This window comes from Colossoma macropomum, unplaced genomic scaffold (genome assembly GCF_904425465.1).
Source record: "Colossoma macropomum unplaced genomic scaffold, Colossoma_macropomum, whole genome shotgun sequence".
Taxonomy (NCBI): domain Eukaryota; kingdom Metazoa; phylum Chordata; class Actinopteri; order Characiformes; family Serrasalmidae; genus Colossoma; species Colossoma macropomum.
In genome coordinates, this window is record NW_023494784.1 from 29,942,024 (window position 1) to 29,957,049 (window position 15,026).

The 15,026-nt window shown below is 40.2% G+C and overlaps 1 protein-coding gene across 4 annotated transcripts in view; it reads right to left on the bottom strand.

The window, feature by feature from the left end:
* The window catches only part of cobll1b (cordon-bleu WH2 repeat protein-like 1b), a 42,499-nt gene that overhangs the window by 5,976 nt on the left and 21,497 nt on the right, over window positions 1-15,026 (bottom strand). For 3 of the 4 annotated variants that reach the window (XM_036567845.1, XM_036567860.1, XM_036567869.1), the window contains 9 exons: window positions 12,289-12,471; window positions 8,980-9,187; window positions 8,493-8,718; window positions 8,063-8,104; window positions 7,797-7,897; window positions 7,090-7,302; window positions 5,494-5,632; window positions 203-506; window positions 46-116 (listed from right to left, as the gene is read on the bottom strand). In XM_036567845.1, the coding sequence (XP_036423738.1) occupies window positions 46-116; window positions 203-506; window positions 5,494-5,632; window positions 7,090-7,302; window positions 7,797-7,897; window positions 8,063-8,104; window positions 8,493-8,718; window positions 8,980-9,187; window positions 12,289-12,471 (1,487 nt within the window). The remainder of the gene's footprint in view (window positions 1-45; window positions 117-202; window positions 507-5,493; window positions 5,633-7,089; window positions 7,303-7,796; window positions 7,898-8,062; window positions 8,105-8,492; window positions 8,719-8,979; window positions 9,188-12,288; window positions 12,472-15,026) is intronic. The other variant, XM_036567852.1, reaches the window with a different exon arrangement.

The following is a 15,026-nucleotide window of genomic DNA, read 5'->3' on the forward strand; positions in this document are numbered from 1 at the left end:
TGAAAGAATAGGACCACCGTAAACGGAAACAGCAACACAACGCACCATCATCTGCTGGCTGTAGTGGAGCATCAGTCTCTGGCCGTTCCCCATTCGCTTCTGAGTCTGCAGCTAGTCTGTCAGGAGTAAAAATCATGTAAAGCTTTGGCAACTCAATCAGGCTAAAAAAAAGCACATTTTCTTCTCCGAAATAGTGTCGTACTTGCCATCTGTGGTCAAATCACATGACACTTCTTCTGAGTTTCCCCCGGGTGCCGCCATGTTCTCCATCTCTGAGTCTTGAGAGGGGGAGGCAGTGCCTGCTCTACCTGAATCCAGGGAGACATCAGCAGACAGGTTGATGCTGCTGTCATCCTCCAGCAGCTCCTGCAAAGGGCTGGGGCTCTCAGGATTGGGGCTGACGGGACTGGCTCTTGTAGGACTGGAACTCACAGGGGTATCAAGGGCCTCCATGGACATAAGACTCTCCTCTTTCTCCTGGATCTCCTCAAGAGCCGATGGCAACCCTGTAGCATTGCATCAAATGTTTGAAAGAAGCCACCAAGACATTACAAAGAGTCTATGATATTTGTATACAGTACTGTGCAAAACTCAGAGACCACCCTTGTCCATTTAACACAGCCATTAAGTACCAGTTATTTATTTTTCAGGAGATATATCTGAGAAGATTAGATGTAAGACAATCCACTTGCATAAGGACGGGGAAAGTCAAAGGGAAATACATGAAGAAACAGGAGTTTCTAAAACTGGAGTTCAAAAAATTCTTAAAAGATACAGTAAAAACATGACTGTGAACAACTGTACAAGACCTGTTAGACCACCAAAACTGTCATCATCAGATAAACAGTACTTAAAGCTTTATCTCTGATAGAAAGGAGAGAATCATGCTCCACTCTTGCTTCAGATCTGAAAAAATCCACAGGTGTTTCTGTCCATCCTTCCACTGTGAGAAGACAACTCAATGCTATGGCTTCTGAAAGAAATCTTGCCCTACAATGATGTGGACTAAGCTTTTATAGACTGATGAGAGTTTTTAATTGGGATTACTTGTATGATAAGAAGCATAAAATGCAACCAACTTCTAAGGCTGAACTTTGGAAAAGTGGAAAAATATTCCTGCATATTTCTATCAAAAACTGAATGTAAGTCTCTTGAAAAGAAGCTAAAAATAAAGGCAAAATATGTATGGCTGAAACATGAATAAATTGTACAGTTTGAACTGGAAATTAAATAAATGAAGGGTGGTCTCTGACTTTTGCACAGTACTGTAGATACTCAAAGTGTTGCCGGAGTTAAAGTGAGCATGTTTATATACCATGACATGCTACCACCCTGAGTGCTCTAGAGACAACTTTCATTGAGTATACTGTGATAAAATACCTCAAGAACGTATATTTCTATAACTATCTGCACTATCCAGCAAAGAACCTTTGGCAAAGATGGCCTAGACCTTTGGTAACTGGATTAACTCAACTCTTTGCTCTGTACCTCTGAGTGCCATTTTTTTTTATCTTCTTTATGTATATTTCAAGTTTCTTTTTTTCTATAACTTCATTTAGCGCTGTCATAGAGCGTAGGATGGGCTTCCCTTTTGAGGCTTGGCTCCTCTTAAGGGTTCTCCTTGATGTCTCAGGGAGTTGGCCTGCACTTTAGGGGTCTGTGCCCAGGTCTCAGAAAAGCTGCTTTGTGACAATGTCTATTGGAAAAGACATTATACAAGTAAAATCAAATTGCATTAAATTGGTGCATAGGCTGTCTCACTTCTGAAATGGAGATAAAAGATTTAGAATAGTATTTTAATAACTCTGTTTGGGTTATAAAATGTGCTAGCTAAGTTCTGTATGCTGGAGCTTTGCCTATGGAGTTTCAAACAATATCTGGGTGATTCTCTGTCTACTCCATTTTTTTGAGGAAGATCAGTGGCCAGTTTTGAGCATGGGCTAATAAAGACATCCATATTCTCCTCTGCAGTGTCCAGGAGCAGCTTACATAATGGGCTGAAAGGAGTGGGTTATTTGGTATTTTCAGTATTAATGTGAGAGTGTAGCAGGCAAGCCAAAGCGCTGCAGCGCACCGCTCTTCAGACTGAGTGAATCGCTCTTAATTAAGACGTCTCGCTTCCCTCGCGCCCTCCGCCAGCGCCGCATTCAGCACTTCAAGGGCTGTCGCTGGGGACTGGAGAGCAGAAGGAATATTCAAAGAGAGAGCTTCTCTCTGCAGAGCGCTCTGTGATCTCTCTCTCTCTCGCTCCCTCTATCTCTGAGTTGTGGAGTGTCATGGATATAGATACAGACATTCAGAATCCGGGCTTTACTCTCTCCTGTGTCTCCCTCTCTTTCTCCTTCCCTTTTTTTCTCCTTTTTTTCCTCTCTCTCCTCCATGCTCTTGTCTTTTCCTACCATTCTCTCCCTATATATCTTAATCCCTTTCTTTGTCTATCTTTCTTTTTCCACTCTGTCCCCCCCTCCCTTTTTCATTGCCTTTCTCCATGCCTCCCTCTCCTCCTCTGTGAAGTCGATTATTGCTGGCGGCAGGGGAGCTAGGCAGGGCTGGAGACACAGGCAGTCAGAGACTAGTCCAAACTTTAGGAGCACTTTATTACCAAGACTTCAGAACATACCACTGACATACTGTAAGACATTTCAAGCTCTAAGCTACTTACAAAAGACAAAAGGTTCATTATAAATGCAGCACACAAACACACATACAGTGGAATAAAGGGATATGTCACTGAAGATCAGAAAACTCAGTGCAGCAGAGAGAAAGTTTGCAGCTTCATTCGAAAAATATACTTAGAAGAAAGCAAACTGAACAAAGGATCCCTCCCATGTCTCAAGAGGCTGCTTTTGTGTGGTTATGAACAACGAGCAGAGTCTGTCTGTAGATTCAAATCCCTGATTAGAGTGCACTTACTCCCTAAAAGCTAGTCCCCCTCCTCGCTCCCTCACTTGCTTTTATGGAAAACTTGCTATCACATCTAAGCAAAACAATGCGTTTTTACGAGTGCTTTCAGTGCTCGGTCCCTTGGTATCACAGAGACATTTTGAAAAGTAAAACATGTCATGGTTACAATGAGAGCTCTTGTTAGGTTACCTCCCCGGATGAGGCACACTTATGTTCACTGACGAAAATAAAGCACGGTATTAAAAGCTGAGAGAGGACAGCATGACAATGGAGAAAAGCCTGAAAAAAGTTAATAAAACTAATGGAACCAAACCACAATGAGTTCCTTTCCCAGATTAATAAACAAGCATCAGTGCATTACTTTTATAAAAACAAACATGAATATAACAAAACAGTGCTATCAGATCACAGTACAAGACTACTGAGATTGTGATACACCACTGTAGTATTAAAAAGAACACGTACAATAAAAAATAGTTTATTTTCTTTAGTGTTCATTGTCATATATGCAATTCAACACTGTCATACACATGCCTGTACTAAACAAGATTACAAAATGATTATGAAATTATTCAAACATTGACAAAAAAAATGTTCACACACAGTAAAGAGAAAAAGAAAAAAGGGAAAATGACAAACACTGAGAAGAACATAAGTAAAAGCAAATAATGGTGAAAGAAGAAGAAGAGGCCACCACATGAGGAGAAAAAGGATGAGATGATCTCATAAGAGAAGAAAGAAGCAGCAGACAGCAGAGAGAACCGCAAAGCCAGGCTGCCATATGCCCCCTTCTGGTCAGTCTGAAAAGTGGCGAGTTGTAACTGATTTAAGAGCAAGAGAGGAAGTGACACAGTGCAGGAAGAACTATGATAAACAATGGCTTATGTACCTAGCTACATCACACAAAGTACAAGTACTAAAATAATACAGTAGAGTGAGGGTGGGCAATGTGGCAAAACTATAACATCACGATTTTCATGATACGTGAGCCGCATCATAATACTTTCTTTTTCTGAGGTTTGATAGGTCAGAACAAACCAAAATAAACAGTGGTGGCATAATTTAAAATACTATCAAAAACTATGAGTATAATTACTTTTACTCGATATTTCACACATTGCTTAACTAATTAAGCTCTCACTGCAGTGTAACATGTAGTTAGTCAGTGTACTTTAAGTTCTGAAGATGATATTGTGATGTACTGTGCACTAATTTAGCAGGATAATTAAAGATATTGTCATACTGCCCACTCCTACTGTAAAGTCTGTTATTGTCCAGTGAATTTCTCTCCTACTCCTGAGAACAGGACTGATTAAAGCCTCCACATTCTGTTACTAGCCTCAAGTGTTAATCCAATGCAGTATCAAATCAAATTTGTGTTTTTAGTATACAAGTATACAACTGAGACTAAATCACCAAAAAAAGTTAGCAACAAAAATAATTACTGGGCAAAACTGTGTCCCATAAGAGAGAAGCTCTGCACATTTTAAAGAGTTGACGGTGCCAAGAATTCGAGCATAAGTTGCGTCCTTCATTTTACAGTTATGGTGGAAAAAGGATGACGAGATTTGCAGTTATTCACATTTTAACAAAGGAAATCTGAGCCGCAATTGAATTTAGCTTTTTCCACTGACATCATCGAAGCTGGGCCAGTTAAGTGACCCAACTGAAATGACCGGAATTTTAGTCAGAAAACAATTATGTCACAGCACAAAAACTCCAGTAAAACTATTATATGTGCTGCAGTATGAGGAGAATGTTCTGTATTTCAAATACTGCATATTTTAAAGAAGCTGGATATGCACAGGTTTTAAAACACTAACTGCAGCCATTTTAGTCACTTCTGTGTAAGACTTTTATGGAAGAAATACAGAAGCTTTTTTAGTACTGTATATAGATCTACACACAGGTGGAACTTCATGTGCTGTTTTGCATGCTTGTTGGGTGTGCGTGTCTGCCAGACTACGCAGATAAAAGCATTCAAATCTAATGCAAAAAGCTATTAATCAGCCACCTCTTGGTCCCATAGCCGTACAATGATGTTAAATCAACTGAACTCTAACTCTATCTCTAGTTTCAGTGTTCTGTTTCTAGGGTGTGCTTTACCTGGAGACCGAAAGCAGAGAAGAGGAGTTTTTAGAAGTGCATGAACTTAGAAGAGAGAAAATGGAAAGGCAGAGGAAAGATTAGTGATTGTAAAAGAGCAGTGATATCCCATTTAGACCACTAGGAGGCAGAATGTATACAGAAGTGACCTGTAAGCAGCCTGTACTGTCGACACATTCCCATCTCTATGCCTCTCTCTGTTTACAAGCCAATCAAAGTACAGCTGTTCAGATCTGTCAAGGTGAAAACCTCAGAATTCTCCACATACCATTAATGGTAAAACTGCAAAAATGACACTTTTGAAAACAAACTTTAACACTTAACATAACAAGACATTTTTTAAAGACCAGCTGTGCGTCCTTGTCATACTGACAGTGTGTTTACCAGAGTGGAGCAGGGTACGGCTGCTGCTGGATGAAGAGGACAGATGTTGGATCAGTGTATGTGTAAGTGTTTAATGGTTGCCAGAGGCTGTAGACTGACCTGTCACAGCCTTGTCCTGCAGAGCTTCTTCAGGGGCTGCTGGGGGACTGCCGGGGGAGGTGGGGGGCGGCGGGGCCTTCCTCTTGCTCCTCTTCAGGGAGGATGCGGCTGAGGAGCTACGACTCAGAGCTCCAGTGACCTTCACAAAGCAGAGTGGTTACTCACACCATGTACGATGCTCATCAGAAGTTTGGAGACACCAAGCTTTTGTCTTAAGTAACAGCTTTAATGATGTCTTTAACACAAATAACGTTTTTTCTTTGTCAGTTTTTTTTTTTGCAAGCAAGTTTTACGTTTTACTTTCCTGGTAATCATTTAGACAAATCCTACACTACATACCACTTTGATAAACACAAAACTGAGCAAAATATACTTAAGAATTAGTAAATGGCCGATTTATGTAAATCCTTTGCAAATACAATACAGTGCAAAAGTCAGAGACCACTCTTAATTTGTTTAATTAAATCAAAACAGCAATTAAGTACAAGTTATTCATTGTTCATTTTTTTTTTAGAAAAAAGCAGGAAACGTATTTACCAGAAAAAATTACACTGAAGCCTCAACAACTTAATGTTTTTTTTTTAGTGTATTTAGTGTGTGCACCATTGTCCATTTGAAAAAGTATTACAGCTTCCATTATTTCCGGGAGACTTACTTTCAGTTCTGCAAAGAAATCTGCAGGGATATTTTTCCACACCTCCAAAGTTCAGTCTTAGAACTTGAATTTTATGCTCCTCACAATCCAAGTAATCCCAAAGACATTCACAGATGTTGAGATCTGGGGCGGTCAGTCCATTGTTCTGAGAACACCAGCAGCTTCTTTGTTGCTCTCTATTTCCTTACCTTAGTAAGGGCTTCTTGACAGCTACACATTCTTTCAGAACCATAGCGCTGAATTATGTTATCACAGTGGAAGGATGGACAGAAACACCTGTGGAGTTTTTTTTGGTTCAGAAGCAAGAGTGGAGCTTGATTCTCTTCTCTCTCAAAGATGAAAGCTTTTAGTACTGTTTATCTGATGACACTTTTGGTGGTCTACCAGGTTGCACAGTTGTTAGGAGTCCCATTTTTTAACGTCAGGCTTGAAAACTCTTGTTTTTTCACTTATTTTCCATTGACTCGTCCCTTCCTTATGAAAGTGGTTTATCTTATGTCTAATCCATGAGAAATATTACTTGTACGTAATGGCCATTTTGACAAGAAATTAAATAAATGAAGGGTGGCCTTTGATTTTTGCACAGTACTGCATATTTTTCTTTTTTAATTGAAAAGCAATAGTGAAAACCACATATTACTTGGAAACATTCAAAAGAAGGCAAGAGGAAGGCAAAAACGTTTGACAGGCAGTGTAGCTAAAGGACACCTGGCTGCATTCAATCACAATAATATTAGCTGACTGAATTGAGACTTTGCTTTAGCAAAGCAAAGTTTGGCCATGCAGTTTTGATCGAGAGCGTGAGAGACGTCAAGATGTGACAGGATGAAGACTAAACAAAGCAGAGAGTAACCTTGTGCTGATAACAAATCTAACTAATAGCTCAGCGTTGATTTTGAAGATGAGTGTTAACCAAAAGCAAGGATCATTTAAGCACATACCTGGTTTCCATCATGAGTGGAAGGTTGAGCGTTGCTGTGTTGATTGAGGTCAGAGGGCATCATGTTAGGGGGCAAGGGGGCGCGCCTCTTCTTCGGTGTGTCTGAAGGCATAGTGTTGGAGTCATATGTAGGCGAGTGTGTGCTGAGGGAACTCATGCTGACGGGCCTCTGTTTCCTGTGGACTGGAGATGCTGGCGCACTTACTGTCGAAGCCTTCAAAGAGAGACACAACAGCAAAACTTTCCTGACTTTCACAGCCTTTTGGAAGAAAGAGTCAATCACAGTTCCCACACCCCTGACTGCCAGGTGCTTTCTGGAGATTAAGCCAGTCCCAAGTCAGCAAAACTCCTGATTTGTGTACAAGGACAAGCATGACCACTGACCAATGGCACAGCTCAGTACTTGCCCATGCAAAGTTTAAAGAGCACCCAAAGCAAACATTCCACTCCATCAGCCATGAACTCCCTGCAGTGTCAAACAAATTAGCTTTGAAAATGACTTTCAGAATGTTGTTAGTCCTGCCCCTTTCCCTCTCGACTCCTAAACTTTCAGTACCAGTGACTAGACTTTCTGAAGACCATTTTAACTGATATCCACTCTACTGTCTTCAAGTGACCTCAGAGGTATAATGCTTTTAGTGTAGCAGCTGATGAAAATAGTCATGTGTTTAAAAAATTTCAAAAGTGAAGAACAGAAAGAGCACCTACCTGATCCTGTTTCTTCTTACTTCCTCTTTTAAACAAGCCAAACAGCCCTTTATTCTCTTTTTCTTTCTGGAGTTTGTCCTTGCCCGGTTGAATTATATCTGCTGGATAAATTCACAAATTGTAGTTACTTATTTAAATAAAGAATAGATACTTAGAATAGAATATATACTGAAACGTACAGGAAAAGTCTGATTTAAACATGTAAACTGTGAGGAAATTTTGATTTCAACAGAAAGTATTACAATTAAATGCATGACAAGTTGTACCTGAATGGGTTGGCGATGGAGGGAAGCTTGCTGGACTAATAACTGTTTGGAGAACAATGAATATCAAGTGAATAGAATGCCAAAGACATAAGTTAGTGTGGAGAAGATCATTCATAGGGAGGGAAATTAGGGATGCATGATGATATCAGAATCATATCAGTATCAGCAAATCATTTCTTATTTGACAGATTATCTGCATTTTGTTCATTTTACTGCATTTGTAACCCTCTACAAATTATTTGTTATTTTTCTTCATAATGCTAATCTAGACAGTCCCAATTTCTACATTTTATAAATGTTTATGTATCAGCACTGGCAGGTACATACATAAAAAATCTTAAATATCAGCATTGACTCAAAACTCTCATATTAGTGCATCCCTTGTAAAAGTCTTGTAGAGTTTTCAAGCCACAAGAGTTATTGGTTGTACCTCTTGTGTCTCTCGCATAAACTTCCCTGAGCCCAAGCTCATTGAGGGAGCTGCTCAGGTCCAGCGGTTCCTCTGAGTGCACATTCCGCAACAGCACAGTGCTCTGCGGCTCAAATTCACATTTCTCACAGATAGCAGGCAGTAGCTCCTGCAGAGGGAGTCGAGGGTTCACCCGCAAAATTGTCTTCTGGGTCTTCTTATAATTTATGACCATACGCACTGTAGCCTGAGGGAGAGACAGAGACAATCAGATATCCTGGAAGACATGCAAGGAGAAACATGAGAAGGAGAAATGGAGCCCAGGAGCATTTTCACTAAATGGGATGGCATTCACAAACATCAAACCACTCAGTAAATGCAAAAGGCTAAACATAGTGCACGAGAAAAGAAATAACAAAGTGAAGTCTCTGCATGTTTACAGAAAGATTGCTGTGTATACGTAGAAAATGCTGCACTTTCAGGATCAAATTAGAGACCAGAGCTTTACCTCTGGCATCTGTGGCCCAGTCTTCTTGTTTCTGTCCTCCATGCCTTTGGGCTTGAGCAGAACCTTCTCAGCCTGCAGCGCTCCGATAAGGGCATTGGGCTTGAACTTTATGTGGTTCCTGTTGGTGGAGACCAATTCGATGGTGTGGCCTGATGGGTTCAGATGGTACTTTGCACACAGCATCACCAGCAGGTCCATCATGGGCTTACTGCAAAACAAATACAGATAAAACCTATTTACACTACTGGACATTTGACAGATCACCTCCACTGCATGCAGTATGATGACCTGAAGTGAAGAGTGGTCAATTACTATAATTTTATGTAAAGAGAGCCAAAGATTAAGATTGTCTAAGCATGTTGCCAGTATTAAAAAGATTATCATTAGGAATCTGTGAAAAGTACTGAATGTGCAGCACAGTATATTCATTTACAGGAATAATATCATGCCAGTGGAAAAAACAAATGCAATGAAGCTCCTGGGTTCTAACCAACGTACCATACCACGTATTTGGAGGGTGAACGATCCTTAAAAAAACTTAATAATGGTTGCCTTATGAACAGTTATTAAACATATTTTGTTTCGTTGTGTTCAGTAATTTTTGGACAAAGTCAACGGGTTGTAAATTCCAAGGTTCTCTGATATACTGGCACTTTGATGCCTTAATTATTTTATTAACATAACTGCAGTTCAAATTCTTGCTGTTATTAATTTTGATTTCTTTTTTCCCTTCAGTCGAAGTGTAAAAGAACAATATGTATGCTGCAGAATCCTTCTGCCATATAGCATACTGAGTGTGGAAAATCCTTTAGTGACACAGAATGAGCTACACAATGCTTTCCAACTGCTTCTGGAATGTCAGGATCGGAGAGGCCTTTGGAAATACACTGGCTACAGTTTAATCCTGCTTAGTTAAAGGCTAGAGCTCTCCCAGTATATCCAGAAGCAGAAAAGAGTGGAGCAACTCATTACTTAATTCTTTTATATTAAACCTAGCTTCACTTCTAGCATAAAAGGATGCAGAGCTGTTGGTTTATTTGTTTTTTTAAGCCATTTAAAGTATTTTGCTTTTCACCCAATTAAATCCTCTACAATGGCCAGTCTTTCAAGTGCCCAGTCTGTGCCTATGCTGCATAACAGCACCAATCGTTGGCAAGAATGAAGGCAGCACAGTAATTTTGGCAGTTCACCACTCAGGAGCCTATGAATGGCAGCTCTAAAGACTTTATCTGGATTACTGGGGAAAAGAAATATTGAATGTTGACGACTGAATAGTGACTGTGCTATATATTCATGCTATGAATACACCTACAGGGCAGATAAAAGACTGAACTGAATGAACTGAACCCTAGATGTATAAAAATCTTCTTCTCATTTTCCATCCTAACCTCACTGCAGCAGTCTGCAGCACCACCCATCTGACTCAGTGAGACGGCAATTTCAACTGCTTTAAAACTGACGTAATGCCCTCATGAGTTTAATGATCTCACTTGCACCACGTCCTCCACACTTATGTCCTCAAAATCAAAAGTTCAGCACAGGTCACGTCTCTTCACTTGGGATTTGCATGCTGTTTAAAAACAAGGGGGCTGACGTAGGGTCTCCTTAGCCACAAATGGACAACAGGTTGTAGGTGTTAATTTACTGTGAGAGCTCTTCAAATGAGATAAGAACTACCTCAACATCCCAATCAAGAGGCACTGAAACTGCCAAGCTAGATTATGGTAGTGCAAGAGCAGAAGGTTTCTCAAAACAATTATGCAACTGCTAAATTGCACAATGTTGTACATTTATCATGATGTATTACTTCAGATCTAGTCCTAAGGAGCCTGTGATGCTGTTTGGAAATTCCTGATTACTGATTTTAAGCATTTGGGTTTCATCACCCTGTGTTTGGAACAGAGGTGCAGTTGCTAAGCAGCGTTATTAAAGTCTTTCTGTAGGCATGCATTTAGTTATTTTTTTAGACAGTAGTATCTATAGACATGCACATTTAGCCTATAGCATGCAATATCATAAGTGCAAGCCCCAGTGCAATACCTTCATACAGCATCTGGGCAGCACCTGTCTAATCACCTGCAAAATAGCACCTGTGCTCAGGAAGCAGCCTCTCTAAGGCTGCAAGATTCATCATTTTTATATCCAAATTACAACATAAAAGAGTACAATTTTCAAATAGCAAGAGCTGCAATTTTAGCCTACGTTATCAACAATGTTGGCTTAACAAGCTTAAGATGGGGACATTTAACCTAAAAACACAGAGCTTGTGAACTGCCTGCAGATAAGTTAGACCACTCAGCCAGCCAAAAACATGTTCTGGATACATAAGAACACAACCACAACCACAACTGACTGGCAGTCTAGTGTATTACATTTAATGTTCAAGGCCCAAGCCAGAAAAGTGGACATGCTAGGCCTCTTCTTGGCCAAAAAAAGAAAGTCTTGGACCTTAATGTATAGAAAATAATTGTAATTTAAATTGCAGTCACGATACTGGTCAGACATAGATAAGTCTTTCAGACCAAGGTCTCTTAAGCGTACTTTAGAAAGCTTTGCACCATTAGTATAGTATTACGAACGGCCAAACAAGGGCAAAAGTGAATGAGAAAGACATAGAGCTGCAGATGCATTTATTACAAGCAGAACGTATTACTGTAATGCTATTTTTACCAGGCTTCCTAAGAAAACAATCAATTCTTGTACAAAATGCAGCAGCACAGATCCTAAAAAAACAAAAAACAGCTCATATCACTACCATTTTGAAATAACTGCACTGGCTGTTTTTAAAGTTCTGCTCGTAGTTTTTAAAGCTCTAAATGACCTAGCACCCTCTTATCTCACAGAATGTCTGTCTGTTTACGTTCCAAAACTTGATTTTAGATCTGCAGATCCAAAATGTGATTTTAGAACTGCAGATACAAATACTTTCTGTAAATTATAGAAAATGTGGAGAGGCCTTTTTCAGTTATTATGCTTCTAAACTGTGGAACTTAATTCCACCTTTTATTAGACATTGCAGCTTAGTGCACACTTTTAAGAAACTTTTGAAAACATATCTTTTTAACATAGCGTTTAATACCACCGGTGTGAAAAGTGCTCTATAAATAAAGATGTTATTATTATTATTATTATTATTATTATTAGATTTGAACTCAAGCAGCACTACAGCATCTCCCTGCCCCAAAGCTACACAGGTTAATCGCCTGAACATTTCATCTGAATTGTTTGTGGATTGTGCCTGTCATACAGCACTATTAGAAGATCTCTAGAACATCTCAGCTGCCTTAGGGCACTGCTTAAGCACCTCACCTGCCATGTACAGCTGTAGTTTTCTCCACTCCCTCAGGCAGCACTACTGTCAGCAGCAGCTCCTGCTCCAACAGATTCTCCTTCTGCTCCATAGCAGCGTGGGGGAATGCGGGATCGCTTGGCGCCACACACGTACCATGCAGCACCGGTGGAGGAGGGGGAGCCTTGCTTTTAGATGACCTCCTGTAAAGGACAGAGAGATAGATGTTACTTTAAAAAGAGGCAACATTGTGCCTGATTCTTGAGTACCTCACACGCTCCTTGAGCAGTTCTCATTGCTAGCAGCAATGATAGTGTTTATTCTATCACATTACATGTTGTGGTGCAACAGAGGACTAGGCTCCATTTCCAGCAAATGATAGTGATTAAATGGTCACCTGGACTACAGCACTGAACTGTCATTTGAAGGAAGCAAAGAGTTTACTTCAGACATAATATAGTCATTCTGAAATTGCTTCGGTCAGTAAAGAGCTATTAGAATTAAGACTAGTATTCTGATACCCTCAGTTCACTCAAAAACATACTGAATTGACTTTGTACACTAACTGAACAGTGGTAAATGTCCTTTCAAGTATATAACTGGCACACAGCTGCAAGAGTAAGCCTACACTTACGAACAGACAGAATCTTTAACCCACCATTCAAACTGGGAAAGTGGCCAGCTGTACTCCCACCCACACGGCACAGCTCAGATTTGATTAAAGCCATGAAGTGGTAATGCTGTGCATTGTTTGTCCATTATACAATACAATCAACTAGTTTGGGCTGGGATGCTTTCCTCATTTAAAGTGTACAATGAGCAGAAATGTAAAAACTGTTTTTTAGGCCCTGTTCACACTTGGTATTAAAGCGTAACTATACCCCACTATTTTCAGCTAACTCCACCCCAGCTCAACTTTGAAAAATGCTCAAAAATGGGACGGTCATAACCTCAGATGTACTGCATTCCGAATTAATAAAGTGATTTCTTTGAACACTGTCCAAGTTGCATTCATTTTGACATTGAGCTATGAAAAACATACTTCTATTAGGCCATTAGGGAACCATTTCCTTCTATACAGGTGCACGTGGGCACTGTACAAATCTCTCACTTGAGAGATGAGAACATTTGCAGTAGGGAGGTGGCCGCGGTATGTTAAAAGTTCATGCAGAAAAAAAGCTAACCCAACCTTTGAGCCTATGCTAGTTAGCTTACACTAGCCCTTCTCTAGCATTGCCAGCATCACAACCTAGCTATTAGCATGCTGCCTGTCCGAGCACAGAAGTATAACAGGGAGACTGTATCGTACCAAACAGGTTGCATGCTGCAGTGGCCCTAAACCTTTGCGTTCTGCAAGGTGTTCATGGCACTTATCAGAAGCTATAAGGAGAATTACAAGAATTCTCACTTAATTGGTCTGTCGGGTTACCTAATCATACGTTGTCAATATAAGGCTAGTTAAGTCTAAAAGGCTAAAAACTACAATATCTACAAATACAATAACTAAGAATTACCAGTAATAACTAACTAGAACACTCCCTCGCTCTAGGCTTGTATGGTTTCATATTCATGAGTGCGGCACAAGCACAGCCATCTTTCTACATGGCTCTGGTCATGAGTAGGGCCTCATCAGGGGGCGGTTGGTTGACTGATTTGCATACTGTTGTCATCCACGCCTATAACAGACTTGAACCAGAGGGGCACTGCAGAGGCGGAACTGACCACAAAAAAAATGATATTTTTACAGGTTGGAAAGATGTGTTCACATTTCAAGCAAGGCTGGTGTATTATTGAAAAAAGTATTAATGTATTAATGCGAAAAACAGTTCTTAGAGTGTAGTTACTCTTTAACATCTGTCTTACGTGATCTTATCAGCAGTGGACAGCAAGCTACTTACACCTGGCATTTTCATGTGTCTCGAATGCATCTCAAGTGACCAAATGTGACTGGATTTTGTGACAGGAGGAAGGGCACCATGCGCATTTACTGTGCCAGTCACTCACTGCATTTCTTGTGAGACAAAAATCTCCAGAATCATGAAAACATAAGGGCTGTTACAAACATTTAGATTGCATGGATTGCTAACACTCATAAACAAATGGGAGGCAAAAAAATAAGCTATATCTGCATCCATTGCTGCATGACGACGCAGCTGATTAAGGCAGTCCTTCACAGGTGTCAATGACACAATGAGATACTGTAGCGTTCACATTTCAAATATTATGTTGTCACATATGCATCCCTGATCACCTCCAAAGATGGTTTTAGTGATCAGATTACAGTGTTTCCAAGACACACTGGACCTTGTTCCCACCTGTAATTTGCTCTGTCCACTTATGATCAGATCACTCTGGACACATGTTAAAGCAAAGGTGCAAATGAGGCCCTACAGTCAGGAAAATGCCCCAGAGGATCTTTTCTGTGAGAAAACACAGCAGCAATGGCCAGAACTGCAAAACTGGAATGTGCAAGTATTACGTATAATTTTCTTCGTACACATGCGTACACAATGACACCAAACATCGTCCAGCAAATCTAGTGTCATATTTCTGAAAATTTATGGTAATTGAATCTGAACTGTTTCAATTATCATGGAAAACACCCTAATCAGGCCAAACTCTGCGTGAAATGGGCTGAAAGCGATCCTTTAGTCCAGGCTCAAAGCAAGCAACTATTAAATGAGGGAACTTGGATCCACTTTACACAGAAGTCACAAGACACTCAAATGAAGTGATTTATTCAGTGAGATGATGGGGG